This window comes from Dreissena polymorpha, chromosome 4 (genome assembly GCF_020536995.1).
Source record: "Dreissena polymorpha isolate Duluth1 chromosome 4, UMN_Dpol_1.0, whole genome shotgun sequence".
Taxonomy (NCBI): Eukaryota; Metazoa; Mollusca; class Bivalvia; order Myida; family Dreissenidae; genus Dreissena; species Dreissena polymorpha.
Window position 1 is genome coordinate 80,653,012 of NC_068358.1, and position 13,588 is coordinate 80,666,599.

Here is a 13,588-nt window from a genome sequence, read left to right on the forward strand (position 1 = left end):
CTGAGTTGCCAGACAGATCTTATCAAATTTCACAAAACTGACGCTTATGTGACCATCTCTTAAACTGTTTCAAATGTTCCTGTTCCGTGGTCTATGGTGGTCTATGAATATGACCCGACATAAATACAGATTTTTTTAAACATCACAAATCTTCTCAAAAGCCACAGGGGTTTATTTCTTGGTGAGTAGTATTATCAAGCGGTACTCGACTGAAACTGTTGTAATTAAACCCCTGTGTTAAAACATTGCCACATCTTAGAGGTCACATGATTAATATAGCATATTAAAACAATATTTTTCTTACAAAATGACAAGAGTCATAGGTATCATATTTAACATAACATACTATCATATAGTGGTACTTTACTAAATTTCTTTAATTCATTTCCCTGTGGTAGAAATTTGTCTCTGATTTATTGTAACTGGTTTCACTAATATGTATACATTGAAAAACAAATTATCCTCTGAAACTGAAGGACAAAAGATTTTGTGGTTTCATGATGTAACATTCCTTGGTAGTCATTAACCAAGCGCCTTTAAATTATGTTCCAGGGGTCAAAATTGGGTGGAAACTTGTTTCTGTGTGTTGTTTTTCTTTTTGTATATACCGAAACTTAAAAAATTATTCACGTTTTTGTCAATTGACAATTTTAAAAAAAATGTTTCTGATTTGCAAATATTCCTTGTAGTAATGATATTTGTGAGGAAACAGTCATACTTAACATTTACCATGCTCAAAAATTTCCATTATATGCATCTTTTGACGATTTAAAAACCTGAAAATTATAAAGCGTTGCAACGCGAAACGATTGAATAATTTGGAGAGTTCTGTTGTTGTCGTTATATTTTGTGACACTACGAGGATTGCTTATGTAAAGTATAAAATACTTCACTCATTGTATGAGCATGGATGGCCGAGTGGTCTAAGCGTTAGACTTTTACTCCAGGGGTCAGTGGTTCGAGCCCAGATTATGGTTACTTTTTTCTTTCTTTAATTGTATTCTTGTTTTTACTGGAGCTTTTAAGATCCAGTGTTTGTATTTATCAATATGAAGCATTTAATGACAAACTTCAATATCTGCCAAAATCTGTGGAAAGTTACCTTTAAGAGTTGTTTAACTTGTTGCTAATGTAATGAACACAAATGTATAGGATTTGATAGCCGAGTAAAAAGTGTTCTAATATTTACCGCGTTATAAGCGCGTTATAACGTATATTTCTATCTAATGACCATTTTCTGTCCCGACTATGTGCAGTTTTATTAACACTATTAACAAGACACCCGTCTGTGCGAACAAACTCAACAAATAAAAAACACTACAAAAAGTTTAATCAATAATTGACATTTTTTAAGCACATTATTGTATCAATAAATAAAATTACACTACCACAAGAGAACACTAGTACAATATAGAGTTAGTCTAGCATTCAAACGTTAAACAATTTCGCAAACATTATTCGATTTTGACTGAATACATATACTTTGCACACAGCCATTTCTGTAATAGCATACACATTATGATTAACGCTTATCGGAAATAGTTTATATGTATTCGTGATTTAAATGAAAACGGTTAAAAATGCATTAACTGAACTATATTTTTAAAACATTACAGATCTAAACACTATTTGTTTTCTTATTTCTAATAGGATTTTGACACCACTTTGAGTTTCATATGTATTGGTATCTGTTGGTGAATAAAATACATTTACCGATCAGGTGGTTTCATGTTTCTTTCTAATACTGCTATTGAACGGGTACATTTTTATCAAACTTGTCTTATACAAACGTTTTTGATGTAAATATGCACCAAAGTGTACTTATATCAGTTTAAGATATAAACAAAAAGATGAATGAACATTAAAAAAACACTAGGCATAAACAAAACGTATTACACTACACGCAAATCAGACGTTGTAATAAACATTCACATAACAACAATAAACATTTTCCAAAACAAAGTGATCGATCAATTTATTAAATATTGCTTTGTTTATATCAAATCCACATTCCAAATATTGAAAATTTTGTTATGCTTCTTAGATAAAAATAAATGTTTTTCTATCATACCTTTTTTTTTGCTTTATTATTATTATTATGAATCTTAATAATTTGATGAAACAACGCCCTTGAATTACATATAATAACACAATAGAAGAAAGGGTCGGCATCAATGAATAAAAAAGTAAGGCAAAGAAATAAATGAGACGCGCTTCTTACAGCGTCATGAATTACGGTGACACGTTGCAAAATATGTTTTTTAAACATAATTCTACGATGAATATAAATACACAGAATATATAATACTGTTCATGTATGTACTAAATGAAGATACGGTAACTGTAGAGAACTTTGTTGGTACATTTAATTGTTAACAACTATCAAAACATAAAACTTGAAACGATGGCAGAAAACTGCTTAATTTACTTAATAGCAGTCCAAAGTGCCGGTTTTATTATGTTGTATTTAGTTCAGCTTACTTTATCATATATTTTTTAGTATGCATTACATTACAAACTGATGACCAGCTCTAAAAGTAATCAAAACAATAAACAATCTAATGTTCATAACATTGGGCTCTATGGGGAATTATCATATATGTGTCAATATTTCATCCGGTTTCATTAAATAAGACATTTATGTTTTCATTATGTATTGTTGTGTTTTAAAATATACAAAACAATGAACTCACATCCAAGTTATAACTTAACACTTCATGCACGTCATAGTCATCATAAACAGACAACAATATCTTAGCGTGTTTATCAAAAAGTATGCAAACACGTCGTGTTTATTCCGTACTTAAACACAAATTTTGATAGATTCCTGGTTTCTGAACGTAGGCCAATATTGCGTCGTAGCAGATCCTAAGCTGAGCCTGAAAGCAAACAGACACACATAACTTACACGAAATGTTTTATATTTTAAACAAATATTCAGCAAATTCTTCCGCTTATGTAAATTAACAAACATGTTTTATTTTAAATACCACATTTTATCTATTAGACTGAAACAAAGAGACATTATGTAAAACGTGTAGTCAATCAATCTTGAAATATAATAATAATTCTTATTTAAAAAAAATGACTTCATTATATGCGTAATTGCCAACAACAATATTTGTTTAAGTATCATATACATCAAATAATATTAAATATCGTACAGCGCTATGGATAATATGTTTCTCTTGGTGTTTCATTGATACAACTGTTTCAACAAGGTTTATTTTTCCGTCGTGCTTCACAATGCGACATATCTCGCTCATTAATACCATAACAAGGCCGCTTCGGTGAAAGTTCGAACTGAAATTGCCACAACATTTAAGAAATTATTTGGTAAAAAAATACAATTCTGATGACAATGTTGTTTATGAAATTAAATATGCAAACATTAGCTAAAGATGTGGTAGTAAATATGCCTATCAATGGGTTTTCAAAAATTCTAAATCCGTTTCAAAACGAAAAATATTCTAGCGCTGGACACATATATGAATTTTCTTGAAAAATATATTTGAGCCGCGCTCTATGAAAAGGGGGTTTGATGCATGTGCGTTAGTGTCGTCCCAGATAAACCTGTGTAGTCTGCACAGGCTAATCAGGGACGACAATTTCCGCCTAAACTTGATTTTTGCTAAGAAGAGACTTTATTAAAACGAAAAATATCATTAAAGCGGTGAGTATGGTCCCTGATAAGCCTGTTCGGAACTCAAAAGAGCGTTTCATTTCAAGAAATATCCAAAAGATACAGACGGAGCCTACATTTTTAAAACAATGTTGCAGAATTCTCGAAAAATTCTACAAAAATAATAAAACACAACAGAGCCATTATTGAACCTTGTGTGCGTGTTTGTGAATTAGTTTATCTTTAGCATCAATAACCATGACTTCATACTGGTTCTTAGATATGTATTGATTAAACTGACATAATAACAGCAAGTATATATGCATATGGGCGGAATAAATAACTATTTATTGTGTTATCATTTTCAAATATTTGAATAAAAAGTATTTTGTATGATTCTTTAGCATCTATCCTAAGTGGTTTATACTGTTATTGTAGGTTATAATTAACATGTTTCAGGTTTCATGTCACATATTTTCCTGTATGGCTTGATATGGTATTCGTTTTGCTTTTTAGCACACGAAATTTACAAGCAACCACTTTATTCAAATGTTATTAAACTTACTTTCGGTATAATTGTGATTTAAATTAATCCAAATCCTATCACTAAAGCATATTACCCATCTTTAATCAATATCGGTGTGTCGGTCGAGAGTTGACTTTGCCATGTCAATATCGCCTCTATTAGATCAAGCATGCACTGTCTGTCCGGGTCTTTATTCATACCAGGCATGTAGAACTGTTTAAAAGTCTTTAGACTGCTACCTTTCTGTAGTTAAATATACATTTAAATTAACTAATTTGTTGCGTACATCAGCTTCATATCAATCATTCAAGCTATATTTTTAACACTGACGTATAATTATCCCTATAGCATTTCCACAATAAACCTCAATCAAAAACATAAACATAACAATTAAAAAAAAAGAATATTGTTACTGTGTCTTCTTTATAGGAATATGTTCTCTCCTCAAAGCCGCGATCGTTGCTTTCCTCGGTTAAGGTGACGTAATATCTTCCGACACGCCCACCCTTTTTCTGGCCAAGGTAAGTGTCCGCCTAACATAAGCAATTGGTGTTGTTCAAAAATGTTTTATTAAATGCACTTTCCCATGTTTGCGGTGTCGATGCTTTACATATAAGTTTGTCATATACACTTAGATTTCAAAAAACATACACATAAACAACACCAAAGAAACTAAGTTTCTTATGACTTTAAACTTTATATTATTTGAAATGGTTTAAGGTATGGGTAGTCTGGATTAAGTGTATGTTACCTTATGCAATCCTTCCGAACGATTTGAAAACTCGATCATTGTTTTACATGCCTGCTTCCCAACAAGAGACCAGAAATTTTCTGCAGTGTCATCATGTAAGGAAGTCAATGCTATAAACGCTCTGCTCTCTCCAAGTGCCTTTAATCAAATTATTTGTCCATTAAGCATTTTGTTCAAGTATGTCATGACAAAGCGTATTATTAATTCGTATCAAAATGCATTTTGCAATTTAACATAATTTTTGTGAGTAATACACAAATCCAACATACTGATAAGACAATACACTGCGGCTTGGATTCCGTCGCCTTCATAATCATGGCTTCGTCTGTAACATAATATTAAACAATACTAAATATGGCATCATACGCATCAATATATATATCAACTAAGGATGCAGAGTCGTAAAATTAAACGAGTTTTTTATGATTATATAACTTTTGTCATGTCATGATAAAATTTCGGCAGGTTTTAGCAATGATGTTTAGTAGAGATATATGTAATTTGCTATAGTTATAAATCGTTTTTTCCACATAATCGCATAAAAAGCTTCTTACTTTGAGTTCCAATATGGTCGTTTACTAGTCCAGTTGCTATTGCTGCGTTCTGTCCCCTAGCGTAATATGCACTTTTGGTTATCAACTGAAATAAATAGAAAATAAAATTTAATGCGATTTAATTGGTGGTAAAATTGTTGTTTGTGTATTTCCGGTAATGTGATAATCCGTTAAGACTATTTCTCCTGTTTGTCATTACTCTTTTTGTTTTTAAGGCTGTTCATTCCAAAGATTTATTTTCTAAGACGTATATCCCTATCATTGTCTAACCCTTTTCATAATATTTTTGCAAGTGTCCTGTAGTAAATTCGTTTTTTATATTTGAATGTTTATAACGATTCGTTGAAAAGCGTGTGCTATGTCACTTTATTTACGGTACATGTCTTTTTGAATGTCTATAATAATACGAGAGTGACCTATGTTTGATACAGATATATATATATATATATATATATATATATATATATATATATATATATGCGAAATCATACGGTGTTTTGTTTATTATATGAAATACATGCAATCTTAAACAGTGTGTAGTAAAAGTTAATGGCAAATGATGCGAAGTTCACTTAATGATCGTTATGCATTTTTACTGCGCACACTTGTGAGAAACTATTAATGGCATAGTTTTCTTATAATGTGTCTTTTTAAAATCTAGTTTAATTACAAAGTATGGCTCTGTTCTGATCTAAAAGAATGATTCAGCTATATTATTAACGCTCGTTTCATCGTAGATGTTGTCCTTTAAGTAGCATGTTTGTTGACACAAACAAAATAATATTTTTGGACATTATCACACAATTCCTTATGACGCCCAATTATCGGTTCCAATGTCGATTGGCAGTTTCAAATTCAAATTGTGCATGCTAAAAAGTAAACCGTATTGCTAAGATATGTGTTTGTTCTTATTTGATGCAGCAAAAGGCTGCTTATTATATCGTGATTAGTTTAAGCACATCGCAGTCGTGAGTTAATGTCACTTTACCACCGTACTGTGCAATATCATTGCGTATAAAACAATCCGTCCAAAAAGTGTAACATGACAGTTAAATAAAATATTATACTTCGAACTGCTGCTCAATTCGTGTCTTCGACGACTCAATGTCTTTTCCGATCATAAGGTTGTAGATACTTTCAAACTGTCTCGTTACCCAGTGATGTGTACCAATTAGAAGGGCTTCTGCCAAAGCTTCATGCAGGTATTTGTACTGTTCCTGGTAAAATATATTACAGGAAAAGTATCGGAAATATTAACGAACTTATTGCGCATATACGACTTATACATTTAGTGTTTTTATTCCGCGTTCACATATCGTTTACCATATGGGGTAACAAGAATTTCTCCTCTGACACTTTTTCTGGAGCTTTTGTTTACTGTTTTTATTTGTTCATTTGAAACACTATCGTTCATATTCCCAGAATAAATTATAGGGTTTAGTTGTACATGCTAATAAGATATAAGAAAACTAACATTACATCAATTATACAAGAAACATATATATATTTTCTGGATTGCCAAGTGTATAACACCTTTGTTTGAACCATGTTAACTCTTTGTTGCCTTAAAGCCTCAACCACGTGGAGAGGTCTGACGCAGTTTTCAATCTTTGCTTGTGCAATCAAGTTGTCCAGAGCGATAAAAGTTCCACTGCGGCCAACACCAGAACTAAAATTTCATTTAAAATATGTAATAAAAGTTACCGCTACATATTTAGAGCTTAACGGTAAAAACGGCGTTTTCTAAAAGATTTCTGTACGATAAAATAAAATAACAAATCTAAAAAATAATGATCACGAGCAAAATTTTCGGGTTCGGGTTTTGTTCACGTCATTAATGTTAATATTTCTTTATTTGATTATGATGGTTATTAGCGAAGATACATGGTAATACACGACCGTTTGAGTTCACAATTATGTTATTTTTGATGATTGTTTGTGTGCATAAAGGTCGAATCAGAAACTGATATTCACATTTTTGTGCCGATTCTCTAAATGTTGTGGTTTAGATTTGTATGGCTTTAATATTGGTATTTTATTATTATCAGAAATATTATTTCGAAAATTGATGGAAGAACATGAACATTCTTAAAAGATATTGAGTTAACAATACTTAAACTGCCTCAGAGTAATTACATTTAAATTAAATATTTAACACATTTTCGCACAAATTGAAATGTTGCCTACATTAATCGTGTTTGTCGATTTAAAGGTAACCGATTCATAGCATGCGATAAAAAAGCATAATTTATAAACATTTCTTTAATAAAAACAATTAACCTGCAATGTACAAGAATGGGGGATGTGCTGGTATCGTCGCACTTAGCAACAGCTCTCCAAAAGTCCACTAGACTCCAGGTTGTTTCTGGAACATCGTTATCAGGCCAGGACTTGAAATGGAACTGGTTGAGGCGCCTGGTCTCGCCATCCTGGTAAGACAATGATGCGCATACAGTACACATGGACATACACATTTTAATGTAACATATTTCACAAAACATTATTTCAAATATGCTTTGTATCTGTTTATAAAACGCGCATATAATTATTTTTTCGTCTTATTATTCAGCTTGCATTCATGGTTCGTTAAACATACTTTCTAGTTCTTTGCTTCGTTTGTTGAACAAAATTTGGATTGAACAGTGTGCTTTAACGTACCTTGGTGATTTCAAGTGATCTGATATTGTAGTCGAATGTTTCCTTGATGCCGACATACTTGATAAGAACACCACCGTATTTGAACTCACCGTTTATATCGTCTGGCCAATACTGAAGACACTTAAGCTATAGAAGAAAATGATGCAAACAGTATATTGTTTGGTGCTTTCAAGAATTTCTTACCGTTGAGGCTTTAACTTATTTTAAGTTGTGTGATTCACACTCTAAGAAAATATAATATGTTAAATAATAAACAAGGATTATTAATTTTTTTAAACATCTTTTTAAAACCTGCTATTTGGGGAAATACTTATGATAAAAGGCGAATAATACAAATCATATTTAAAACGTGTTTCAGTGGCCGTTCTGGGAGGTAAATTCTGCATTTTATACACTTGTTAAAACAAACAACTGTTTCTAAATGTTTAAAAGATCATTTGTACTAATCTTAACAAAACCAAAATTCTAAATTGTAAGATGATAACTAATTTCAAAAGACATATTTTATTTTATTTTTAAACTTAACAGAAACTTTTCATAGTAAACTAACACTAATTAGTTTGAATCATTTTGCTAATCGACTTCTTAACAATCACAAATGATCCCGGTAAATGGGGAAGCTATTTCAATTCTGTTTGGTTTTCAATTCATATTTTAATAGATTTTTATTCAATTGTTTGCTTGTTTTTCATTCATTAATTTTAAACTGATATATCACATATACCTACATACGTATATACAAAACACAAAAAGCATTCGTACAAAAAATGGTACATCAATTTTTTTATGAACATATTAAAATATGATACTGCACAGATGGACTCATATGCTTCATGTGTCGTTTCAGCATTTCTTATGTTATTAAAACGCTGAAATTGTATAAAGACTATGTGAGAGACCGGTCAGGGCTCCCATGTCCGCTTATGAGACCACGAAACCGTGCGTGATTTTATAGCGGGCGTGGGGGCTCCTGACCAGACTGAGCGGAAAATGCTCGTGGATGATGGCATAATACCCATACTCGCATGACATTGTTCAAATGATAAAATGTTTCGACGTTTAAGAAAACAATATAGACCACAATACTTACCGTTCCAAATTCAAAGAGATTTGTAAGCATGACTACTTTCTCAATATTCTTTTGCCAAATCATACGCCAAAAATCAGAAATTATTTCCTGAGTAGGTCCTAGAAGAGTAAATAATTAACATAGTTAAGGTCATTATTCTGCAAAACGGGTCTATTGCAAAACGGATTGTAACATATGATTCAGTACGCCATAAATATATATATAAAGCTTTCAAATCGTAATTGTTTCAATTTTGTGCAATGCATTTAATGCTAGCAATATTTTATGTTAATTCTTCAAGGAACCGAATTACAAAATAAATGATTACCTTGACATGCGATGAATTTCTGCAATTGATCAAATCCCTGGAATAGAGACATTTATGTATAAATCATTGTATTTTATATTTATATTTATGTTTATAGTTTAACATGTATGTGTTTTTTATCAGAATATTTTGCAACTGTGTCATTAAAAATATAATAGACACTGTTCGTATTTACATGTATATAGCTGGCATTGATGTAGTCGGAATCATCTGGACACTCGTTTGTCAGGACAACTCGTGAATCGTCATCTGGAATTCACAGCTATCATTGACAGAACTGCATATTGCGTTTACATCAAATTTTCCTTAAAGTAAGTGTAACTGCATTTTAACAAAAACAGAACAAAACGAATTTTGCGAATTAGATGCAACTTAGATTATATAAGATTAATTTTCTGATCTCAACCCAACATGATATTTAATATAAATGCGAAGATTGTTTTAATTACGTTATTTGTCGCTTTGGGTTTTGCCAAATGTGACTTTGTTAGAATCAATAAGTCTATAAAATAGTTTCAATACATATATATTTAATAATGCCGGCACGTACATGCATACATCTCCTTATAACGGTTTTTGCCTTTATTAGACTCAGCAGATGCAACGTCGTGCTTTCGAATCAAACCAGCAGGTAATTTCTAAAAGAGAATACATGATAAAATTATGTTGCAAAAACGTTTACTAGTATTATAATGTTACAATTTTCATTTTATGCGACGCTCTGAAATATATGCATGAATAATAATATATTTTATAATGCATGAAATAAAAAACGTACTTGGCAAAACTACACCTATTTTATATCATGCATATTTAAATAACATATGCATTCACCTCAATTTAGACATTATGGTTGCACCATTATTTAGGTAAAATATTTCAATAAAAGTGTTGTGTCTTTGGTTACTTAAAAGAAACATTTTACCTGAAACTCATCAATCTGGATTTGGCCACGAATGTACGTCCATAGTTCGTGCAGTTGAATACCAGTAACAAAGGCATTGAAACCATAGTAATCGGATTCACTATCTGAGAAAGGAAGATGCATTAAGCTTATTTGCTAATCGATTTATTTACACGCGAACAACCGACAATGTGTTCGATTCTTGTAGCTGCATCGTCGCTTGTTTTGCACGATACTGATTTAATCTGAGCATTAATTAATCACATACGTATCTGTAAACATTAGCATGAAGAAGACAATAAAAACAGAACAGTACACATTCGAATCAATTGAATAAATTATGCCTCGTAATAGCTGTTTACGAATTCAAATAACCAATGTACTCAATACTTTTAGTTGTGACATGATAGAATTATATTTGATTTAAGAATAAATACAAACCTTTAGCATTGGCGTATATATTATCACGTGAGTCAGTTTTCAGATTCGGCTGTTGATCTGACTTAACAGTAGATTGTGGTGGTGTCGTTGAGCACATTGCGATATCATTGAAAAACTCACGATTATTTCCGTTGCTTAAACATATACATTTCCCAAAAATAAATGTTGAAGATAAAATAAGTTGTAAACATATAACAACCTTTGAACTACATACGCAAACGTACGCAGTATTTATGTATAATATGTTCTTGAAAGCCTAAGTGTACATATTGACTTACTTGTTCAAACGTCTGCGTTTATAGCAAACGAGAGCAACAATGATCACAATTGCTACAGCAGCCGCAAATCCACCTCCAATTGCTCCAGAAGAAGATGAGGATTGTTTTGATGAAGCTTCGCTATTCTCTGTAAATGATAGTGAAGATGAATAAAGTACACAATGAAGCCCCATATATTTTAAAGAATACCATATACAAACATAAAACGGTTTAAACTTGGACCAACGCCTTCGAACGGTCCAGGCAAAGATTAGGAGGTTAAAATCGGTTGGATGGCTGGGCGAACCTCGCACATACCCTTAACGCAAACGTCTAAACTAATGTTAATTATAGGTTGAAAACATATAAATAAAAACTCGTGAATCAAAAATTGCTCTGGTATCTAAAATAGCGTAGTTCTATTTAATCTATTTGGTGAAGTTTTTAATGGACTTGTTCCTTGTTCGGCAAAAAGAAAACAAAAATCCCGAAAATTGTCAGAGATTCGAAAACATAATGTATGTAGTATATTGCATAAAGCAAACTTACACTCATACCTATGAAAAATGCGATGTTTATCTGTGTCCTTTTTCTATAATTATTTAAACTATAACAAATATTACCGTTGTTTCAGTAAATTCATTACATGGTATTTTCCAAATAAAAAAATACTAGTATGTGAACAAGTCCATATAAATTTATCAGTATACAACATACTATTGTCAATACATTAAATATATTAAACTATCATGTAAGCGAAAAGTATGGGGAACGACTGTCATTGAAACTAATTAAATATATCGAAGCTGCAATGTCAAGAGTGCACTTATTATAAATCAGCAATCCACAATTACTTTTGAACATAGTATACCTATAGGTATACAAAATCAACTTTAAAAGTTGCTATTAAAAACCGTTAAAACATTTACCTATACATAGATCATTTTCCATCCGGTAGCCCATGTCACAATGTGAACTGTACAAGGCACACGAGCCGTTGACATTGTGGCATCTTTCGCAATGGCATTCAGTAGAACAGTTCTGGCCATATTGTCTTTGTCCGCATGCTATAAGCATAATCAATGTGAATCCAATACGAGTACAATGTTCAATTAGAATGATCAGTGGAATATTTATATAAAACATGTATAACATGAAACAAATGACAATCACAACTATAACTATTAACGATGTATTGATTGGTTGAATATGGCATTAAAACAATACCGTTCGAGAAAAATAGTTAATTTATTGAAGCGTAAATAAATGAAGCTGTTTCTTCAAGACATACGTTTGCAAAGTCCATTGTCAAGTCGGTAGCCACCATCGCAATAGTTGGTGTACAGAGCACACGATCCATTGGCATTGTGGCATTGTTCACAGTGACAGTCGTGCGCACAATTAGGACCAAAGCGTCTTCGTTCACAAGCTATAATTCAAAAAGAGTATTAAGCAAATATGTATTTAAATATGTCAGCAACCGAACTCCACCTTGATTTCAACAACAAAATATCAAATTCCCGCCGATAGAATCCATTTATTTGCTTTATGAAACAATCATTGTTTCAATACCAAGGTTTGTTATCAAGCCATGCCTTTATGTTTTTTTAAAAAACGTTCAGATCTAAATATAGCAAAAATCATTATCGTTGTATGGTTTTCCTGATAGCCTAATGTTTATGCTGATTGCTGTTTTTAGTGTAATTATGGTACTAAATTAAACTGAATTGTGTTTCATTTAGCGTACTGGTGCAATACAAGTAAAAGATAAAGTCACGTTCGTCCCGTCGTTGGTTTAATGTGTCCCATGCCGAAACAAATCGGAAAAAAAATTGTCTGTCGGTTATTGGTTTTAACAACTGGACGTTTACATCAATATGAGGAACTTTTAGTTATTTAAATATAACATTATAATACATGATGAGCAAACAACATAACTAAACAAACAATACTAAATTTCTGAAGTTAACTATACCACTGATGTATGTAGTTATAAGATACAAACATATAATGTGCACAATAATATATTTTAATACAATATACGTTCACATATATCTTTGTCCATCTCAAACCCAGTGTCGCATTGCTTCTCAAACATGGCACATGAACCGTTGATATGGTGGCATTGATCGCAGTTGCAGTCCATTGAACAGTTTTTACCAAAGTTCCTGTTTTTGCAAGCTGGAAGCGTAATGATACATACCTTAGTTAATACTTGTACATGGGATAAATGAGAAGTGTCATATTTTCCTAAAAATTTATTCGTGGATATTATTCACGTTTGTTCTTTGTCTGTAGTGTATTGGATAAACGTTATTGTAAGACGGGGTTAGAAATTCCATACGCTACGCATTCGAGAAAATAAAAAATACTCGACGCAAATATATAGTTGTGTTCATGATTATAATTTTAAATTAGTTTTTTTCTTAACTTACTTGTATTGCAGGTTTTGTCTTCATTAAAGTCATATCCATCTTC

General features: G+C 31.7%; 1 protein-coding gene across 1 annotated transcript in view; it reads right to left on the reverse strand.

Moving 5' to 3' along the window:
- Positions 1 to 2,702: 2,702 nt before the first annotated feature.
- The window catches only part of LOC127878544 (receptor-type tyrosine-protein phosphatase alpha-like), a 51,100-nt gene continuing 40,214 nt past the window's right edge, over positions 2,703 to 13,588 (reverse strand). Inside the window, exons 4-22 of the mRNA XM_052425075.1 lie at positions 12,040 to 12,177; positions 11,132 to 11,258; positions 10,854 to 10,987; positions 10,434 to 10,537; positions 10,059 to 10,146; positions 9,684 to 9,757; positions 9,509 to 9,545; positions 9,202 to 9,299; positions 8,112 to 8,237; positions 7,734 to 7,882; positions 6,987 to 7,122; positions 6,521 to 6,670; positions 5,454 to 5,538; positions 5,169 to 5,224; positions 4,900 to 5,037; positions 4,562 to 4,681; positions 4,243 to 4,391; positions 3,165 to 3,303; positions 2,703 to 2,879 (exon numbers count right to left, since the gene is read on the reverse strand). Coding sequence (XP_052281035.1) covers positions 2,793 to 2,879; positions 3,165 to 3,303; positions 4,243 to 4,391; positions 4,562 to 4,681; positions 4,900 to 5,037; positions 5,169 to 5,224; positions 5,454 to 5,538; positions 6,521 to 6,670; positions 6,987 to 7,122; positions 7,734 to 7,882; positions 8,112 to 8,237; positions 9,202 to 9,299; positions 9,509 to 9,545; positions 9,684 to 9,757; positions 10,059 to 10,146; positions 10,434 to 10,537; positions 10,854 to 10,987; positions 11,132 to 11,258; positions 12,040 to 12,177 — 2,135 coding nt within the window. The 3' untranslated portion in view covers positions 2,703 to 2,792. The remainder of the gene's footprint in view (positions 2,880 to 3,164; positions 3,304 to 4,242; positions 4,392 to 4,561; positions 4,682 to 4,899; positions 5,038 to 5,168; positions 5,225 to 5,453; positions 5,539 to 6,520; positions 6,671 to 6,986; positions 7,123 to 7,733; positions 7,883 to 8,111; positions 8,238 to 9,201; positions 9,300 to 9,508; positions 9,546 to 9,683; positions 9,758 to 10,058; positions 10,147 to 10,433; positions 10,538 to 10,853; positions 10,988 to 11,131; positions 11,259 to 12,039; positions 12,178 to 13,588) is intronic.